Source organism: Fundulus heteroclitus, chromosome 21, assembly GCF_011125445.2.
Source record: "Fundulus heteroclitus isolate FHET01 chromosome 21, MU-UCD_Fhet_4.1, whole genome shotgun sequence".
Taxonomy (NCBI): Eukaryota; Metazoa; Chordata; class Actinopteri; order Cyprinodontiformes; family Fundulidae; genus Fundulus; species Fundulus heteroclitus.
The window spans coordinates 33,200,895-33,222,691 of record NC_046381.1 but is presented as its reverse complement, the minus strand read 5'-3'; the positions used below and the strand labels follow the sequence as shown (position 1 = coordinate 33,222,691).

At 44.1% G+C, this 21,797-nt stretch overlaps 1 protein-coding gene across 4 annotated transcripts in view; it reads right to left on the bottom strand.

Moving 5' to 3' along the window:
* LOC105927993 (NEDD4-like E3 ubiquitin-protein ligase WWP1) overlaps nucleotides 1-18,773 on the bottom strand; it is a 29,943-nt gene extending 11,170 nt beyond the window's left edge. The window contains exons 1-10 of one of the 4 annotated variants that reach the window (XM_021317788.2): nucleotides 18,594-18,773; nucleotides 12,642-12,698; nucleotides 12,238-12,358; nucleotides 12,000-12,138; nucleotides 11,019-11,143; nucleotides 9,837-10,013; nucleotides 9,585-9,657; nucleotides 7,143-7,333; nucleotides 2,912-3,332; nucleotides 1,114-1,209 (exon numbers count right to left, since the gene is read on the bottom strand). In XM_021317788.2, the coding sequence (XP_021173463.2) occupies nucleotides 1,114-1,209; nucleotides 2,912-3,332; nucleotides 7,143-7,333; nucleotides 9,585-9,657; nucleotides 9,837-10,013; nucleotides 11,019-11,143; nucleotides 12,000-12,138; nucleotides 12,238-12,307 (1,292 nt within the window). In that variant the 5' untranslated portion in view covers nucleotides 12,308-12,358; nucleotides 12,642-12,698; nucleotides 18,594-18,773. Of the gene's footprint in view, nucleotides 1-1,113; nucleotides 1,210-2,911; nucleotides 3,333-7,142; nucleotides 7,334-7,616; nucleotides 7,624-9,584; nucleotides 9,658-9,836; nucleotides 10,014-11,018; nucleotides 11,144-11,999; nucleotides 12,139-12,237; nucleotides 12,359-12,641; nucleotides 12,699-18,593 lie in introns of those variants that run through there. The other 3 variants (XM_012865034.3, XM_012865037.3, XM_036125724.1) reach the window with 3 other exon arrangements.
* Between the last annotated feature and the right edge of the window lie 3,024 nt (nucleotides 18,774-21,797).

The window sequence follows — 21,797 nt, the reverse complement described above, 5'->3', positions numbered from 1 at the left end:
CAACTTGTTATTGACAGCTGAAACTAAACATGAAGCAACAGACAGTAAACCATCAAAGATACTTGGGAAACCCTTACCTTTGCAATGTCATATGGCAGTAAAGGTTGGTTATATTAATATAGTTCATTCATTATGTGGCATCTTGATCATGACATGACAGTCACATTCAATAAATTAGAACATCTTAAATAAGTCAATTTGTTAAGGTAAACACGTTATATAGATCAATTACTCACAGTTTTAAAGCCCTTGTTTTTGTTAATGAGAATTTTTTTGCTTACATATAATGAAAACACAAGTCAAGAATATTACATCAAACCAATTAAAAAAATACTCTTAATACAGAAATGTGGACTTAATGAAAAATTTAAGACATGCTTAACGGTTGTTGTTATCAAAAGGTACTTTTAATCTGACAAATGAGCCTCACTGGAACCCGTATTATAATTTATAGAACATGTCTGTAAATGATGAAGGATGCATTGGACATTGAATAATAATGCTTGTAAAGTAGAAGTGAAACTAGTGATGCAACAATAAATCATCCTATGTTCAAAAATGACCAACTTACCCTTAAGAGGATCTCAAAATTCTCTTTCAAAAATCAACAAAAACTGCAAATTCTTTCTTTGGGGAAAGAAACGGCTCAACAAACATCCATCTCTCTGATGCTTGTTTTCAGAATGAGTGAAATTCGATTAAAGTTTTGGGACATGATGCATTCATAGAGATCTCCTTAAAATCCCTTCATTATCTGTTGGATCCATTAATAGATGTATATTGAGGAACATGCACAATATTTGTTTTCTCTTATGGTCTGTATGTCATGTTACAACATGACACAGTTTGTACAAATTAGTGTGCAAGTGTTAGAGTCCTTAAAAGGTGAATCTGACATGGGGGGCTGCCTCTAGAAAACTCAGTATCAACCAATAGGAGCCTGACGGGTAGATCTCTAACTAAATCTAATAGGTCATTGTTTTAGCTCAGTTTAATTCTTTTTTGATCACAGTGGTGTGGAGATTCATCAGGCGTGAACAGGGGATTACGTTAACATTTGGTTTGAATCTGCAAAAGCTACACACTGTGGACTGAGGAAAGGCAGATACTGACCCTGGAGGCAGTGGCTGTGGCCTTTCCCAGGTAGTAGTTCTGGTGTTGTGGTCCACATAGTATGTTCTCCCATGTGGATCTTTTCTCTGCTCCCACCTGAAACACACCCATTTACAAATTCACAAACCCGTAAGGCTTTCAGGCTTTCCAGTTACTAAAACATTTGAGCACAAATGAATTAAAGGGGAAAAAAATAGTAATTTTTCTGCATTCAACAGGAATTAGGCAGGTTGTGAGTTTCTAAACCTCAGAAAAGTTCCATCACAGCATTATTTTTGGCTTAAAGTCCCTTTAAATGGATGCTAACAAAAGCAGCAGTTTCCTCAGCTTTACCCCTCCCACACCCGTTGCTGAACACTGCAATCAGCCGGATTCAAAAAGGGCAACGCTTCATATTTCTAAGCCGTGACACAATAAATACAAGCTGTGAAAACGAAGTAATGCTAATTTAATCAGCCTGACTGATTCACTGGTAAATTATTTACTACCAGTGTTATTCTACAAAGAGCAGAACCAAAGTTCAGTTGGTGCTTTTATTCAAGTCTATGAATCAAAAGTAAAATAAATATCATACATAACACCTTTATTAAATACACTTGGAGTAATTGTTGCTTTTCTCTTTTAAATACCAATCAGATCCCCTGAAACCTCTCACCTCTATCTCTGCTCCTTCTTTTGTCCCTTCAGATCATTCAGTATCTTTGGGCAAACAAATGCTTCACAGCAGCTAATTCCCGTCAGAAGGTTAGTAATTTACTAATTTCTGGAGGTTGTTAGCAGGTAATAAATGCACTGCTAACTATTGTTAAACTGTAAGCCCAACGTTTATAGATTTCATAGACATACACCGTCCTGCCAAAGTTCTTTGCTCAACCATCCAAATCACTGAGTGGAGGTCCGATCCCTTCCACGGCCACCAGAGAATGAAATGGAGAAGCCAGGCAGCTCTCAGCTCAGAGGATTCGCTGCCCACAACTTCAGCTCATCTGAAGTTATAAAGGGAGTTTGGAGGTGAAGAAAACCACGTAGAGAGCTTCATGGAGTAGGTGTCTATGGCCGAGCGGTCAGCCAGTGCAAAGTAAAGCCTGATATGTAGCTGTTGTCACCATAATCTAGAGCAGTGGTCCTCAGTACGCCTGTCCTGCATGCTTTAGGTCTCCTTGCTGCCTGATCTAAAAGAATGAGTGATTAAGAGGCGTCCGCAGCCCTTGGTGCTTGCTGAGGAAGTCGTGTCATCATTTAAACGAGGCGAGGTGCAGCTAAAACAAGCAGGACCGGCGTACTTGAGGACCAGGGGTTAAGAACCACTGGAGAATTACACCTCTCAGTTTAAGATCCTTTTCAAGCACGATCTACATCTGAGCGCTAGGACCGCATGAAGAGCTTCCTGCAGCAGCAGCATTTTGCTCGGTGCCCAGAAATGTATCCTGGCCGTATGGATGAGTGATAAAACGTTGAAGCCTTCTCTACACCAGTGATGGATTAGTTCTTTTCCCCTTTCTGGAGCTGGGACCCATTCTTTGCTTATCTAGGTGCCACAGCGTCGCGTAGGCTGAGGTCAGACCTCACAGATCTGGCCTGAGTACAACATGCAGCGTTACAGCTTGTTATTGATATGTTAGCAAACTTCAGACTTTTGATTCTGGCGCTGGTGTTGCATTTTATGCCATATCTGTTTCACCTGCTTTGCAAAAAAGTTCAACAACCATGTTTGAAAAACACTTTAAGAGTCTAGTTAGAAAGTGGTTGCCTGCTCTGGTAACCACAATCTGAACGTTCAGAGCAGTTTTTTTTTTACCCTGGCGGTAGAGGATCTGATGCTGGAGCGTTAGGGGCCGTCTGCCTGGGCTTCACCCCATCAGTTGCTGTCGAGCTGCTGCCATTACTGCCTCCAGCCCCGGCGCCCGGAGCAGCCGCTTCCCCCGGCGCTGGGGAGGAAGAGGCCGACGACGAGGACGTTGTGAGGGTGGTAGCCCCCTGGGTGGCGGAGGCAGACGTGGTAGAAGCAGCGGCGGTGCCATCGGCGGGTTTAGCAGCGAGAGACGAGGCTGGAGAAGGCGTGGAAGATGGGGGGGGCCGGGAGGTGCTAGCTGGTGATGTTTCAGCATCTGGCAGTGAGGCATCTGGAGTGCTCTCCTGGTTTTCACCTGCAGGGGGCTGCGTTTCTCTTCTAGATGCAGAAGATTGCCTGGGAGCAGCCTCAGAGGAGTCTCCATTCACTGCAGACACATCAGAACAATGGACACGTTTCTGACAACTATTTGCAAGATCCTCCATCAAAAAATATCATAATACTCAGTTTCAAACAACGCCATTCAGATACCGAGGCAGGGCCTGAAAGGATTGTGGGTAAAGCACTTTCTATAATTGATTGCTGCCAATCTGTGATGTATAATGCGAGAACTTTCTGCATCCAGTTACAGAGTTACAGTGGATGTTTGCCGTTTGCCTCTGCTGTCCCAGTATCACTCCTGCTAGCAAACCAGCAGTTGTCGGTTCAACGCCTTTTAACGGTCAGGTAATCCAAACTGGTGAAAATAGAAATTTAACTTTAAACCAAAACACATCAAGAAAGATCCAGAACAGGTGGTGGTGCTGACCACAGCTGTTAGGAAGGATCCAACCCTGCGGTTCCTCAACAGGTAGCCCCAGCACTGGTACCGTTAAAGAGCCCAACGATAAGTTTCACACTGGCTCATATTATCTCTGTGGTTTAAACCTGACATTGGTGCAAAAACGGACGGTACTGTGCCTTTTACTAGCCGGTGATACCAAACATGGACTTTGTGCCGCCACTCAGACGGTGTTTCTCCTCCACAGCAGAGGTGAAAAGAACATATCAGGGAGATTCAACAAGACACGAGAAGAGGCTTCTACGAACTACCTACTTTAATGCAGAATTAGTTATTCTGGACAAAAATGAAGCAGAGACAGAGGATGGAGACAAGAGAGGAGATTAATGATGCAACCCAAAAAGGTGGAGAAAGAGGAAACAAAGCAGAGCGAGGTAAATAGTTTACATCGTCTCTGAGGTCATGGGAGCCAATTAACAATTTAAAGTGTAACTCACCCCCATGTAAAAGCAAAATCCCACCCCCAGCTTAGAGCTGGGCGATAAATCGATTTAATCGATTAATTCAAATTTACAATTCTTTAAGATTTCATTTTTGGAAAATCTGGATTTTATTTTGCCAATACACCCATTGGCTTTCCATGAAGAGAACAGCATGTGATGCTGAATATATGTTTAGGCAAATGTATTGTCAAAATATTGTTAAGTGGAAAGTTTTTTTTTTTACCATAATACGAGGTACTTTATTTACTTTTTTTTTTTAACTTAGTTTGAAGTTCACAAGTGCAGTGAAGCCTGTTCTTAGCTCAATGTGTAATACCACTAGCAGCAAATGTTTTGTTATATTTTCATTGTTTATAATGGCACGGCTGCCATCTTGTTTTACAAGCATGTTTCACAGCTTGTTTTTAGTTGCACTTTGAATTCAGGTCAACTCCCTGACAAAATACTTGACATAAAAGCAAGGTTTTGAAATAATTTCTTTAATTTCTTTTTATGAAACAAAAAGGAGGAAAAAAAATTATCGATTAATCGGATTTGGTATGATAAAATCAGAGATTTATTTTTTTAAGCCATATCGCCCAGCCCTACCCCAGCTGCAAGTTTTATTTGCCATATTGGACAGTGGATATTCGTGGTCTGTGGCTTCATCGCCGTCTGCCTCCGGTTTGAGCCGATGCAGGGAGGCTGACCTGATGCTGCCGCTCTCTGTCTACTGGCTGACTCTGGAAGCTGCAGAGCACGAATTTCCAATGTCCAACCCAACACTATTATCACCGCGGTCTCACACCAGCTCAAGACACTAAGGGCAGAACAATCCGTTGCTTTCACAGAAATTCACCAATAACACATAAAAAGTAAGTAGATAGGTTTCTAGTCTTTTTTGAAGGAAGAAAGTCCTCAGAGGGTTTGAAAAGTGCAACAGTGCTCTCTATAGAGACACAAGATGGAGCTGTGTTTTTTTAAGACAGCTGCTTTATACCCTACAGCGGCAGAGCTACCAACGTCACTATATCAGCATTAAATCACGTCAACTGAAAGCAATAATTCAAAATTAAATGCAAGACCACCGTTTAACCCCAGGAGGGCGCCACACTGATGATTTTAGACACAAAAGCAGGATTTTAACAAATATGCACTAATCTTTTTACAATATTGACCAGGATATATAGACAGTACTATAAGACAACCACGTTAACAGTTTATATTTGGGGGTGAGTTACTCTTTAAGGATTTTAATTTAACAAAGATGTTCCTGTGAAGAAAGATGCAGCAGAAAAGGCCGAGATCAGCGACGGAGTGGAGCATGGAGACGAGAGAGCAGAGATAGCCATGGATGCTGCTCAGATGAACATTATTAAAAGGGGACAGTGAATAAAATAGCCATCTGAGGTAAGAATACTAGAAGATCTATAGTTGGAAATCCGTTCTTCCTTTAACCCGTTTTATTAGGTGGAAAGATAAAGCTGAGATCAAACGGACAAAGAGATACGAGGGAGATCCAGATCCAGTAAGAGACAAATAAATATTGCTGCGTATTGATCGGAGGTATGAGTGACGCGGGTAAGAAGGGAATTCCTCCTTATTTTAAAAGGTGAGTTTCAGGCTGTGAGAGAGCAGACTCAGTTGCTCACAGGGGGAACTGTGGGAACTACCTAAAGTTCACAGCGGTTTCCTCACTGTTCCTAAATTTAGCCTCTTTTACAAAGAGACGTAGAAGTGGACTGCAGATAAGCAGGAGGTCCTTGGGTTCGGATCGAACAGGATCACTGAGCGTAACCTAACTCTTCTGACAGCAACGCTCGGTGCGCCACACCAGGTTATACTGAACGCATCTGAAGGCCTGCAGCAACATCTCTGTCTGGGGTTATAACCCACACAAAGCAACGGGTCTGCAGCCGCTGTCACTGCGCCAGTGGGCCGAGCTCAGCTGGACAGCAACAGAGCTGTCTAACTCGGCCGGTCCCACTGGTGTGCAACAAACTGCTGCATGAATTAGTGACCAGGAATCAATTATAACATGAAAAAAGCTTTTATCTTTTTGTTGAAAATGTTCTACTCTGATTTTTTTAATGGAAGAAAACAACCGTTTGGTAATAAAAGGCCTTAATGCAGCGCATTTAATCCTGAAAAGCATTCTTGTCCAACTCTAAACGGATGAAGACAGAAAGCCGAGGCTTATTGAGTGGAAGTGTGAAGGAAATGACACGATTCTGTTCAACAATTAAAACGCAGGATAAAAAAGGCCAGCATTTCCTCCCTGCATTGCAGCGTTTACGTTGCCAGCTTTAATGAGGCGGCGGTGTGGGCTGTGGAAAAGTGCAGCATGAAGCTTCTAGAGCTTCACTTCAAACAGATTTCTATCAGAGAGACGATGCTGAAGCTCAAACAGCAGACGGAGCCCAATCACCCACATGATGCAGATCAGATCGACGCTGATGAACCATATTGATCAGACAGGTCGTTTATTTTTTTAAAGCGCATAAATGTAGGCATTGCTGTGGAAACGAGGTGGGCTTCATCCATCATGCTCAGCTCAGAGTGGCTCTGCAGCGCGCTGCTGCACTCTGCTCCCCTTCACTTTATGCGTCTCCGGGGGTTTGGACAAAGGTGCTGACAGCAGCTGAGACTGCAGGCCTCACTTAATGAAAATTAATCAACTGCTCTTCTTTACACTTCATTACAACCCCATGAACCGTGAAGAACAGACGCTTAAAGAAACCCGAATCCATTTCCCGGTAACAGAGTGGGTATGCGCAAAAAACAAACACAAAAAAAACACAATAGAGGTTAACAACTGGCAGCCAGCCAGAGGTGGTAGCTCTGTCCTACGCAGGATGCACTTCAGTAAATATCTCAACTCCATGTTCATAGATTTTTTTATTTTAAAACATAAAAAGGAGACCAAATTTTTATTTTTTTTCCTATAAAAAGATACAAAAAAAAGCAAACTCACCCATTCTGGTGTCTGGGTCGCTGTCTGGAGGCTGGTGCACCGGGGTGGAGTTGGGTGTTGCGTCTCCATTGATCAAGCTGGTGACATGATCGAGAGCAGGGCTGCAGGAGCTGGAAGGCACCGGAGCGTCTGCACCACTGGAGGCTGAGCAGGAACCGGACCTCTGGACCGGCTCTGCTCCGTTCATGGTGCTGCAAGGGGACAACAAGAGGCAAAGCTCTCTAATGCCCACATAACACATTATACTGCATAAACACTCTTATGTTGATTTTACTTTGAAGATGTCAGCTTTTTTAATCATTTTTAAGAATCTTGGAGAAATGGTTATTTGGGCTTTATGATGTTTTGTGCACTGTTTGTGTATTTCGCGATTTAAAGAACAATGTTTTTGGTTTCTGAAAGGTAGGAAGGACACAAGGACGAAAGGAGGTAAAGAAGAATGAACCTGAGGGAGGACAGTTTGCAGATCTGTACCTGTATGCAGCCCCACACGTATTGCTAAAAAGACATTTTAATCATAATTTGTGTCATTATCAGAATGACACAAAATGCAGACTCACCTAAACGCAGGGCAACCCTGCAATTACAACAACCCCAAAACTCAAAACTCAAAAGTTCAAAGGGTGTTCATACTTTTGCAGGACACAGGTTCTTGTCTGATCATGTGACTAATCGAAGCAGGAAGTGCTGCTGCCGCGCTGAAGGTCGGAGCACAAAGCAGTCGGGACAATGTTGCAGCATTTGGTGTTTAAATGAACTGGACCGATGCTGAAAATGAAACAGGATTTGGCTTTTAATAAACACTCCCGCATCATCTGACTCCTTGGCGCTGAGTTTTATAAGGAGGTCGTACTTGTTGATGATTAATGCTGTATTTGATTAGCGTCGTCCAATCTAATGAAGCAGCTATAGGCTGCTTACTTTTTGCCATGACTGTATCATGCAGTTCTCAAAAAGAAGATTTTAATGACTTTTAAGGACCAAAGTGCAAATGGGGTAAAAAGTACAGCTGCATTTTGCTGCAACGATTGAGTTGCATGTCTCAGGTGCAGAAAAACATTTTTCCTCCATGGAATGGATGGATGGATAAATCAAGATTAAAACAGCATACGCACTTCTCCCATTAAGCGCTGACTCAGGGATAAGGCAGAGGTGTTTCTGCAGAATGTGGGTCTCAGGCTTTGTAGTTATTGATCAGAACCAGCGGACAAGTCTAATGGCAAACAGGGAGGACTACTGGTTGATCTGCTGCCTTGTGAGTCCCTTTAAACCCGTTTTTGGATGCCATAAAATAAACGAGTATGAATACATGAACGCAGTTTGTAGACCGCCTTCAGTCCCGAGGAAAAAACTTTGACCTGTAGCTACAAGTATTTATAGTTTCTATTGCTTCGACATTTCCAGCATCGGGTTTCCTCACAATCTGAAATCCTCCCAGGCCTCACAGTTTCCCCCTGGAAGGCTCGATTTGAGCAATATGTGAAATGTGTTTTCACTGCTCTTTTTATTGTTGTCTGAATCTGTTTTAAATTGATTTTGGTGATGTGATATATTGGGAATGTACTGCAGCACTACCAACCTGCTTTTACAATATCCTATACAATATAAACGCCAAACACAGCTTAGATGTTGATGCTTCTCTACTTTAGTTTGCAGCCCAGGTTTTCCTGACTCAAACGTATTTATTTCTGATCCTCTTGTGTGTTTTTTTTTCCAACCAAATTAACTCAAGAGTTGTTCTCTGTAGTGTTTCATGGTTATCAGACTTTACTACAACCGGCTGGAAATGAATAGATATAAATTCAGCTGGTCTAAGAAATGTAGAAACGGATCATCTGAAGGAAAATGTGTTTTTCCATAAACAGGCAATTTGCTTCTTACAAATTTGCACCTGGAAAAATAAATGACTAAAGAAAGAAAAGGTCTTTTTAAGCGTGTTATATTGAAGCGTGTGGTTTACAGCTTGTTAGCCGCTCAATAGTGAACGCAACAAGCATCGGCCCTGGAATCTAATCTAGCCACAGCCACGCCCTCCTGACAGAGACGACAGCTGGAGGTTAACCTGATAACTATCGCAGACGTCAGCAAGGATCCAGCTCAGAACAACCGCATAAACCACTTTATTTATCTGGAACTAGATGGGATGGAAATTTAAGTTTGAAACAATATTTTGCCCAACTAAATGTAGTTACGCTTTTCTTTTTAATTTGTTGAACAGATCCTTTTGGAAGATTTTCTAATTGGGATTGAAGAGTTGAATACTCTTGAAGCAATAAGCTCTAATAGCTTTTAAATACCATTTATCATCAGCAGCTGTGGGTCTAAGAAGAGCAAAAATTAAACTAGTCTTTTCTGTCTTCTTAGTCAAACCCTTTTTACTTGGCAATTTTGTGAAGAAATGAGTCGGTGCGGTTGGGTTTATAGATTGTTTCATGAGGTTACCTGTTTGCAGCTCTAGAAGAAGAGGAAGAAGTGTCCCCGTTTTCATGAATGGCGTCTCCATTCTGTTGGACTTCTGGAAAACATTCAAATATATCCGTCAGCCTGGAGACGTTACGCGCAGATTTTTTTCATTTAAAATGTCCTAGTTATCTAATTGGCTGCATTTAACTGCATAGGTTTCCAAAGGAATCGCCTTTAGATTTGCAGCCCATAGTGCGGGTGGATGTTTGATTGCATAGAACAAAAACACACCCCTAACATAAACAGTGAGCTCACTGGTGCCGTTTGCTGCGCTGCCATTGGTCAGCGGGGCCAGCTCCTCCTGGTCAGCGACAGTCAGGCCGTCGAGGTAGACCGTCAGCTCGCCAACGGGCACGCAGACCCCTTTCTGCTCCGCGTTCAGCTTCAGCACCTCCTTCACGTTCTCCACTGTGGAGCACAGGTCACAGCTAGTGAGTAAAAATGCTGCGTCACTACGCCTAAGCCACACTACGACAGCGTCACAGTGTTACGTGATCTAACGCTTTAATTTAGAGCAGAAACTAAAGAATTATTCCACATAAAGTTCAGGTTCCATTTATTATCGCATGTTTAGCTGTAATTGTTGCCATCCAGAGCAGCAGATTACATCAGAGTAGTTGTCGGAGGTTCCCGTCTGTTTTATTTGCCCGGCTTGACAGATTTATCAGCCAAACACGGCAGACCAAAGGTTTGGAGGCAAAGCTAACGACGGCCAAACATCTGGAGGCAACTTAAAGAGTCGTTCCTGTAATCCAGTATAACTTCTACGGGTTTTGTAACCCTTTTAATTGCCTAATTAGGCTTTGCTTTCATTGATGCTAGCGTTTTCCTCAAATTGCTTTTAGTTATAGGCCGAGGTTATCTGACCGTTCCTTAATATTCCTTAATAATAGAGATGAAGGTTTTAATTCTGGAGTTGAGAAGATTTACAAGAATTAAGACTTCAGTGCAAAAATTGTGTTAAAAAAAACACAAAGGCTTGTAAAGCTTGTAAAGGCAGGTCGCTGTGAAATAAGCAGAGTATGAGCAAGAAAAACCTAAAAACCCGATACTTAAACAGAACGGATAAGTGACTATAGAATATATTCTTATTCAGTTTTACAGCTTTAAAAAACAATTATGTGTTCTAAAATGTTGGTGTGTAGTCCGTTAAGTCCAGATTTCTGGGATTTGGACTTTTGTGACCCATCTAAAATCCTCTGCTCAATGTTTAAGACCAGTGACTTTATTTTAGCAGGGAAAAAAAGAAACAGATCAGAACCAGCAGTTCCAACGCAGACTATAGTCTAATTATGCAATCTAATCTGGTGTTTGCCGGCCCTACATTTACTGCTCTACTATCATGTTAGTAAACAAGGCCGTCGCAGCGCCACGTTTCTGCTCATTTCGTTCGAAGCATCCTAAAAATCCTACATTTTCTGTCATGCTGTTCCAACGCAGGACTGAGATCCAGCGTGGCTTTGCCCACCAGAGCGTCCGCTTTCAGGGTGTGGTGACTCCATACTTTGAAATCCACCTGTGAGTGCGGTGTCACAGTCCTACAAAAAAAAAAACAAGAACACACAATCCACACTGCTTAGCTCAGAGGAACCTTAAAAAGAGCAGAAACTGTGGATGCAAGAAGTAAAAACATAAAAAGATGTCATTTCTGACTTTCAATGTACAGCAAGTTTTTAACATCTTAGAAATAAAGAAAACAATTAGTACGAACTACTCAATCTTTCACCTCCTCCCAAAAAACATAAATAAATAAATAAATAACCACCTTGAAAGGATAAGTTATGCGTCTGGCATAAGGCCGCCTCGTTGAGTTCTAACAAGGACAAAGTGAGCGGCAGACAGGGCGGCCCTTGTTCTAGGAGCTGAGCAGATCAGTCCAAAGAGAAGCGTCTTACGTTACAACCTCAAAGTCACGAGAAGGACCCACAGCCGCTCGCAAAAACATCCCCGGTGCAAACGCGGAGCTAGAAACCCGCTTGAAGGCGTTCCCGTTTGCAGCGCCTCATCTCAGCCGGGCCGTCGCTAAAAGAGCGGCGGCGTTCGTGCCGCCAGCTCCCCTTGTGAGATCGAACAAAGAAGTCTGTGTGCTCTCAGACGGCTTCCCCTCTTTTTCAAATGATTATCAGATGAGCAACCTGCCGGCTCTCATATAAAACTAAGAAGTCCCAAACCGTCTAAAAAAGGCTCTGCTTGGAACGGCTGCTTCTTCTTGTTCAGTAAGCAAAGGAAACGGGTCTAAAAAAGAACGGCACGGAGGAGATGAGAAGAATACCTGCTGCTGATTCTGCCTCTCTAGGAGCGGTTTTATACGGGCCTGAATGCTGGGGAATACACATCAGGATCACATTAAGGTAAACACGCAAAGAGGGGGGGCGTTGGACCGCGGCTGCTTACAGAGTGAGCCGCTCGTCCCATTTGGGGCTGGAGGAGCTGTGAGATTTAGTCGTGCGGCGGGTCTCTCCCTCTGCTGTCACCTCCACATAAATGGCAGCCCCGAAAACGCTCTTCTTCCTCTTAAGCTTGGCACATGAAACTAGAAAGAAGAAGAAGAAGGGGGGGAAATGTATATAAAGGAAGCAATCAAAGCAAAAAAGGTGTTTAGGAAACCGACCCTGGATGCGTTGGGACTTACCGATGGCATGGAGCTGCGACGTGCGTCGGTGGTTATGGCTAGTCTCTGCTCTCGATGAGGCCGTGGCCATGTCATCCACCGCGGTGGGAAGCCTTCAGCACACACAAAGCACCATCAGCAGCTTACTCCAGATAAATTCACAAACAACACACAGGTGAGCTGCGCAAGGTTGCAAAAGCCAACAGAGATCAGAGGTGGAGCCGGCAGCAGGATCTCATTAGTGGAGGTTTATAGGCGAAGCTCAAAATGACTTCAGCCGCAGCCAAAAGTTGGACTGGCGTCCTATAGAAGCAGCTTTACGTTAGGGAACAGTTTTAGAACATGAGCTGCTACGGGACAAATGAGTTCTGATGCCAAATGTGGCATTGGTGCAACGTGTGAACTGCGTCAGCACGGATACTCACAACAGACGTCTTTCGCTAGGCCTTCCTGTTCAGCCCACTCCGTGTCCCATGGCTGCACTGCAACACACAGCATCAGATTTGATCAGATGCAATCAATCAGAGGTTAGAGCCGGCAGGTTGTCCGGCCGTCAAACACAGCGTGTCCTATGCGTTACAGGCACGAAAGCTCGCTCTCTGTTTGGTCCACAATCAGCCAGCGGTACGTCTTTTACACGGGATTTTGTTTCCTAGAAATCAGACTGAGGTAAGGAACACGCTCCAGGAAAACGTCAGCTTTCTGTCATCTAAAGGCACAGGATCATGAGGAAATCATCCTGTCCTAATCAAATTAAAAACAAACCAATCCGTTTGATTGAAAAAGGGCAGCCTAGTATGCTCACTTTCGCTAGGTCACACCAAAACCTCTCTCTCTATTCCAGACACCTTCAGACCCCAGCAGGCTTTCCCAGAATCGCTCAATTCAGAATCAGCAAAGCTCATAGAAAACCAGAAATCGGATCAGGCCGGTTGACACATCTGACAGAACGGGTCCTGTCAAAGAGGAGACCTCTCCACCTGCAGCGTGGAGGGCAGAAAACATCCCGGCTGCCATTAGGAGCTTCATCCTCCCGTCAAATGGATTCAGGTCAATATTTTCCCGCGAACACAGACAGAAGACGAGGCCCGGAGGTCAAGCTGCACTCAGGCAGGACAAACATGGCCTGGTTATTCCTCGGATCACCTCCATGGACCCGACCGACTCTTGGGCACCTTGTAAAAATAAGAACCCGTCACAATCACCCAGACGTCTCAAGCTGAAATACAAAAATGTGCCATCAGGGTGACGTCTTACAGAAATGAGTCCTGGAAAGGCTTTTAAATAAAGATCTGCTACATCACTGAACTGTTGTGTTCAGTGTCACACACACACAAAAACACACACACAAAAACACACACACACACAGGAGGGCAAAGGGTGCAGCGTTTGTTGTGCGTAACAGCAGAAGAGACCTGGCTGAAACCTGGGATGGAAAACAAGGGAGTCGCACGTTCCTGATCACTTTTACGGTGGCTGTACTTTTCCCAGAGCTGAACAAGAGCGAATCGATACGGCGACAGAGAACCGGGCCGGCTCTGCAGCCAGCATCTAAACCCCAACGTCGTTATTACACGATCACTACATCCTGCCGGCACAGAAAGGAGGAATGCAGAGCAAAGCCCCGAGCGCCTGTGGCACCTCTGTCTCGGTCAGCCAGGTGTTTTCAAGCAGAAGGGTAAAATTGCCACGGAGAGAAACAGCCCCCGCTTTGCAGCGATGCCCTTTACTGGAGCTGAACGCTTCTAGCTGCAAATCACCAAAGCTTTTAGAAAAGATTAGCTGCTAAACAGCTGCTTGAGCTTTAAGGAGAGCAATCAAGCAGGCAGGAGTCGCCGGTTCTGTCCGTCTGTGGATCCTGAGCTTTACGCTGCGACGAGCCGGATGGAGACGACAACAAGCACAGAAAACAACGGCCACATTTACAGAATAAACACGCCGATCAGAATATCGCGAGCGGATTAAGCTCAATCAGAGCAAAATGACATCCCGAATGAGCCGTGTGGGTTCTGCTGATCGCTCATCCAGGCGTCTCTTGTTCCCATCACATCACTCAGGTCAGGGCAAATCGCTCCGACTGCGTCTCCAGGCCCTACGGCTCTCATCCTGTAACGCAGGAAGATCTACAGATGACCTACACCTGTAGCTTTACTAGCGAGGCAGCAGGTCTCAGAACCTGGAGCGGGTCCAGTCTGGCCGCTCAGATCCCACACAATGGACACACTTCACTCTGTCTGTATGTTGTTTACTATCGTGGTGGTTGTGATATTTCAATAAAGTGTGCTTTGTTTTCAGCCTGGACAGAAGTGCAACTTCTGTGGTTTTAAGGTCAGAGGACTTCTACTCTGAATAAAGCCTGGAGCCCGTAAACGTACGACACCATCGGATTGATTGGGCTCATTTAAAGGATGAGTTCAGATCATTTTCTTCCTTTTCAATTCAATCTGATCAAGGAATTTTGCGCCTGTAAGCGTAGCTGCTGTGTGCAGGAGATCAGCCGGGCTTAATGCGTTGCTGGTGATATTCTCACCAAACGCCAGCCCTCAGAAAGGAAGCCTAGAGGAAAGGATCCATTATCTTTGTTTCTCCAGCCTGAGATAGACGGTAATTAAGAGATAAATACGGCCGGGCCCTCGCATAACCTTGCTGGATATCTGCTGCATAATTACTGCGGCTCGCAAAAACAAGGAACGCTCCAAACTGCTCACACATAAAGTTTTGTGGAAGTTTAAAGCACACACTAAAAACTGTTTGAACATCTGAGGGGAGCCCCTCCATCAACCATAGGAAAATTAGACTGGAGGGGGTGACTGCAAATGCATGCTACAGATTTCTGATTATTTGGATAAAAAAAAACAGCAGTTATCCTTCACCTTCCACTTAATCATGTTCGATTTCATGCTTGTCCGCATATAAAATCCAGAAAGGTGTTGTATTAAGGACAAAATCTTAAAGAAGTTATAGAAGCACAGAAATATAAGGCACGGTGCCAGACAGGTACTCTGTCAACAATCATGCTCCGCTTTAGTTGGACACGCCGCCTAAAACCAAAATGAAACACGCGGAAATTTGTCGTTGCAATGTGAAAAACATCAAGGGTGTGAATACTCCTGTTCTCACTGACAACGCGGATTTGAATGCAATATTTCTGAGTGCTGACGCTAAGCCAGAGCCCACCGGTCCTGCAGACCCGGACGAGGCCGGAGACGAGCAGACAGAGGAGGCAGATTGAGGCGCTGTGTTTTTCCTAACCTACCGTCATGGCTGCAGCGGCGTGCGGGCAGAGCTGCTTACAAAACACAGAGCGCCCAGATACGGCTGCAGAATAACGCCCTTTGTGTTTTCTGCTGTAAGCATTTTCTACCTACGGTAAGAGGAAGGCATAAAAGCATTAGCTCCAGCAGAACGAGCTCAACGAGTCCTGTGGTTAAATATTTCCCCAACAGTAAAAGTCTGTAAATGGACAACGTGGGCTGCGTTGTGGGTCGGGCGCTCTGGCCGATCAGGCCAGCAATGGACCGAAAGCCGTAATGCGAGGAAACCTCCTGACCTTTGGAAGGTGCCATGTTGACAGGGAGGTAGTGGAGGACCGAGCGCGGCGTGGCTCAGAGGAGCAGGAACACATTCCAGGGAGAGGCACCGAACCGGCCCGCCAAACCACAGAGAGCCACTCCGCTGCCCGGCCACTGGCACCCAGAGTCCATTCCTCCATGCACCTCTAAACGTGCCGTTACGTTCTCCTCTCTTCAATACATCTTCACCCTGTATGTTTTGTCCATCCGGACCAAGCCCAACCAATCAGGTTGCTAGTTTGCATCCGTTTCTTTTACCGTGCACTGCTGCAAGGGAACTGGATGATGTGGATTTTAAAACCATAAAAATAAAAGCACCACAATGATCACTACGCTCAAACTTATTTTTTGGCATTTTTTATATACATAAAAAAAGAGAAAAGAAGCCCAGGTAAAGTAAAAAGCTGGAGGTTTGCCTTCCTTTTCCACAGTCCAGAGCCCTTAAACAAAAGTTTCTCCTGAACAGAGAATCTTCCTGTGAGCGTTTCCTTCCCTCCAAATGTGCCCGCGGCATATCCGGTTTATAGCAACCTGAGCTGCCAGGCCAGGCTTCGTGGCACAGAGACAGCAGAACGGACATTCAAAATCCAAAAATACAACAGCGCAGAAAGCTGGAACAAAAAAGAAACAAAAACAATGCAGACGTCTTAGACAGCCACAGCGGAGCATTACCATTTCTCAGGTAGACAATGCTCCACAGCAACATGACCAACACCCAGCTACGCCTAAGGTAGCTGACACATATGATCCCTTATTTATTGGCTGTGTTTAGCTGCATAACAACATTTGGAAGAATCAGCTGATTAAATGGTCGTATTATTTGTTTTGTTCCTGGAGATGCTACGGCTTCCTCCCACCGTCCCAAAGCATGGCCGTTAGCTTAATTGGTCTATTTAAATTGGCCCTAGGCGCAAGTGTTTGTCTTTCCAGAGTGTACCTCGCACGGACAAGCTGGATGAAGGATAAATGGACGGAGAGAGAAATTAGCACCACTCTCCTGTGTGGGAGACATTACTTTGGAAAGTCAGGTGTTTATAAATGAAGTCGGGCACAAAAGCTGCAGATCGAGGCATGTAGAGAGGAAGCTGCGTTTCCCACAGAGCCAGGTTAGCAGCCTCTTCAGGATGCCACAACAGTGTTAAGACGTCAGAAGAAAAGCGGAAGCCGAGCGTATTGCAGCAAAGTTTTTACCGTTTTCAAGCGCCCGATTCTCTCAATCGCACGACGCGGCTGGATGAGGGAAACGTGGGTCCTGGTAGTCTCCTGGAAATCCCACGGCTAGTAGCGCTGACCGTACAAAGTGCCAAAGGCGGTCTAAAACGTCGAGCCGAGCGTCTTCGTTTTGAAATAGCAGCAAAATCCTGTTTGGCTGCAGAGCTGTGTAACACAACGGCGCTCTGCTTTTGCTCCCAATATAAATAACGAATTGATTTACATGGAGAGGGACGCTTAAGGCTCCAGATGAATGAATAATTTACCAAGCCCAAACAAAACAGTAAATCAGAGACTTTTGCTTTTACAAAGCGGAGAACTATTCCAGAGTGATCTCGAGAAAACATGCAATCTCATGTGATGCGGTCCACAGCCAACTTTCAGGGGTAAAAGAGAAAAGAAAGAATGGTGAGCTACAATATTTAGTGCAAAAATAATTGCTGTAATGCTTTTCAGTGGGGGTTTATTTACATCTCTGTCCCATAACCTTTAGGGTGGTATTATTGCAAAAGCAGACTTCCAGTGTCACAGTAAGAGGACAGCTCTGTTGCTTAGGGCTGTTTTTAAGAGATCGTCGTTTTGATCGTCAGCTGCTCGGTTGTCAACCTGGGATTTACAGATAACCCAGTCCGCCAGAACTGAGATAGGCAGGTCGGAGCTTTATCAGAGTCGGTGACCGGAAACCAGAAACATCTCTAAACAGTGTGTCCGCTACGTATAATTATATAGAACCGCGTTTACAAAACAAGGAGGGGTGCTCTAAAATTAAGTGCCGACGGTGTGAAGTTAAAAGGCTGGCGAGGCAAAGTGTTTACCTGCCTCAGGTACTGGGATCTGTACGTGGGAAGGAATCCCAAACAAACCAACTTTAGAGGCTGAGGAGTAGCGCAGCGTTGTCGAAATGCAGGCATGGGTGAAGATCAACCAGCATACGGGTGAAAACGGAGACTATTCCCGCTTTCAAACGCTAGAACAGGAGCAGCAGAACCCTGCGGAGACATTTAGAAACCCTCACCACGGCGCTAAAGAGTAACCTGGTGAACAAACATTGACCAACTTTGGGTGTTCACCTGACATGTTTTTCACGCTGACTCTAAGGTACAGGTTGTGAATCTGCCCCTGTCGGAACCACCGTCTCTCAGACAAAGTGTCCTTCCACCTTATATCATATGTCTGCCCCTGTCTGAACAATTTGTTGCCGATGCAGGGGAACTAATCTGCAGCGAAGGCTAAAGTCTGGTGGCTAGCTCCCGTTAAGCTAGCTCCTAAGCTGCAGAGAAAACGTCTCACTCCGCAGCCATTTGCTTTTATAACTACGTTTCTGTCTGATAATTCTCGCTTTTATCTGTGGATATATTGTATTACATGCTGCTGGGGAGATAACTCGGCGTGTTTGTTTAGTATTTAGCGGCAGCTTTGCCCAGCGGACGGGGCTACTAGCAAGCTAACGTCCCAAACTTAGCAGGGTTAGCGGTTCTCCAGCTGCAGCAGGGGAGGAGGACGCGTTTCTGTAAAACATGTTTAAAAGCGCTAAAAAATACAATAAAAAGTCACTCGGAACGGCTCGGCCGGCCGAGGCGGCCCGTGTTTTACCTTTTTCGGCGCTGCGCTCCTTCCCTACAGTCCCGCAGTTCGGTAAGGCTCGGGCCGCTGGTCACCGTACAGGCCCCGCAGTCAGCTACGGCTCTACTGCCATCTCTGTGCGGATGTTGCCGAGCAAAACACCCGGGTGACAGTCAGCCGCGCGCCGCGCCGCGCCGCGCGCCACCCTAAATCCCGCCGTGTCAAGGAGCACGAGAGTCACCGGCCGAGCGCTCACACCCTTCCAGCTCCATCAACACATGAACACTTTGTGTTTAATAAACGTGAGCCATGTGATTTTTTTTTAAATAGTTTTCATAAAACGCATTTTTTGAAACAGGTTTAGGGTCTAAGCAGTCCCAGACAACTTTATTACTTTATTACCTCAACGCTAAGGTGGATTTGATTTTGTTTTTAAATCAATAAGACAAAAAGCTTGGAATGTTATTAACATTAAAGCAGAGGACAACGAAAGACAATTCAGCAACTCAAATAAATGATTAGATTTACATTAAGCCTTAGAAAAAGTAGTCGCGAGATGCAACATAATTTATTGCACTTTCACGTGCTGGCTAGCCTAATGCAAAGTAGACTGTACGACTGTGTGGAAGATAAATGGTTTTCAAACATTTCTGCAATGACTAAAAAAAATAAAATAAAACTACAAAGTGTTTTATTTTATTTTTTAAGGTTTTACTGAGAATATTTTGTGCTTTTTTTTTAAATCATGGCTGAATCTAACTGGCTACTAATCTAGTTTTGCATTTTTGAGACCAAAACATAATGAGCCATGTTTTTCTGCACTGACGCTCCAGGTCTACCCTTCCACAATACATGATGCCACCCTTTTGTACCCATGCTTTGCCATTTTGTACTTGCAAATAAAACTAAAGAGAATATATATACACATTTCACATATTGTGAAACCTGATTAATTCAATATAACTAAGCCACCAGCAAACTCTGAGTAGATTATTAAAATTCCAGTTACTTTAAATTATCTGTCATAAAGGCAGCTACAAACTGATGCGTGGTTGGGACTAAACATGATGTTGCAGACTGCTCCTTTAACTACCGGAAAAAGTTTGGAACATGATGACCAAAATTACAAAAGTGCAAAATGAGCACCGGCCGTTCAACTTCTCAATATCTTGGGGGGGGACACTAACTAAGTGACAAGATAGGATTTTTGTCACGGGATGACACAAACAAAGTTGTCTTTTATATTTAGTGGGGGATATTTTTATATGTGAGTAAAGTATGCAGATATTGAATAAAATTCTCCCAAAATTCAGCTTTGTGGAACTCCACATAGAACCTTTCTTGCTCTACTGTGATGGAAACATAATCAACCAAATGAGCGCATTACCAGAAGGCACCTGCCACTTCTCTCTCTCGTCTATAAGTCACCCTGATGTGGGAAAACAGGTAGGTTACTTTCGTCCCTGCAAACTTATCACTTACAATTCTAGACAGTCTTTCTTTAAAAGAGATTTGATCACTTCGGCTTTCACGGCCACAGATTTCTCCCTTTTTGGAGCGCTTCCTACCCTGGATGCTTTAGCTTTTTTTCAGCTTAGCAACTGGAAACACGATCAGCTCGGGTCAGGATGTCTCGCTGCTGGAAAGGATCGCCTTTTGGGCCGAGGTAACCGCCTGGAGTTGGCTTTGAGGCTTTTAGTCGTTTAAGTAAAAAGATGAACAAAGACACAACAACACTTTTGGTGGGTTGTTATGGGGAAGCAGGAGGCCTTATTTCTGCGATATGCAGGCCTTGGCATTGGTCACAGTTAGTTGGGAAGGATCCAGTCACGCTGACATTTAAAGCTCATTTTTTAAGCCAAAGGAACAAAATTCAGGTTTCCCTAAGGCTTGCCTGATCTGTGCAAGACCAAGCTACCAGAATCTCAACACATGATTTGATAGATAATCCATCAGTAGATTAGACTGACATTTTGGGAACAAACCTTCTGTGAGTACTGAATGAACGGGACAGATAGGGGATGTTAAACCTATTAAATGCTTGGTTTTTTTTTTTCTCTCTCCGTTTTCTCTCTGCTTTCCCCATTCGATGTGACGGCCTGAACAAAGTTCAACTTCATCTCACCAGTCATGTTAGGATTAGATATTCTGGGATTTGTCATAACAGTTTCCACTTTATCTCATTATAGATAAACACTTTCAAGGTTTTTCTCGAGCAACTCATCTGGAGATATTCATGCAGTCTTTACGAATTAGGATGCCTTTATGAAGATAAAAAAAAATCTTTTTTATTTTCTTGAAAGAGAGACAAATCAGTCAGACACGGCACAAATCGACTTGAGTGAAGATAAACTCAAGAACAAACATAATCCAGTAGCATGTTGAAGTTACAGAGCAGGACGACAGAACCTGTTAAATCATCTCGGGTCAAAGCGGCCCGGTAGAAGGGGACTCGGAAGATTCAGTAAAAGTGGTTCACTGATTTCCAGTAACAATTCTCTTGATCAGAGTTTAAGTTTGGGTTCTGCAAATAAGTTAAGACCAGGCGATGTCTTATCTGGAGCAGATACCTGTAGTCACATCTTCACTTTGGTGAAACAGAAATGAGCCTTTCAGCAAACTCCTATACCTTTAAAACAAAGCCCCATTTTTAGTGATCTGTAGAAAGAAGAAGAAGAAACTTTATTTCTATAGCCCTTTTAACAGATAAAATCACAAGGTGCTTCACGATAGACAGCAAATTATAGTAAAATATAAAATCCCCCAGTGCTTCATAAAAGACAACGGAAGCTATATAAAAAATACAATATCACAAAATGCAACTTGAGAACAAAACACAATCAACCAAAAGCCTGCCTAAACAAAGTCCTCAGCTGCTTTTTGAAGGAGTCAACAGAGTCAGCAACACGAAGGGACAGAGGAAGGTCATTTCTAGCTTGGAGCAAAAGCTAGAAAGGACGGGTCTCCTCTGGTTTTAAAACAGGTTTTTGGAACCAATGAGAAGGCTCTGACCTGAGGACCGAAGGGTGCAGCCAGAGGTGTAGGGGCACGACAGATCGGTGACATATTTGGGAGCCTGACCATGCAAGGCTCTAAAAGCCAAACACTAAAATTTTGAAATGTTTATGAAATTTGATTGGGAGCCAGTGCAAGGTGGGTAGAATAGGAGTAATGTGAGTCCTTCAGCTAGATCCTGTTAAAAGCCTTGCAGCAGCATTTTGGACCAGCTACAGG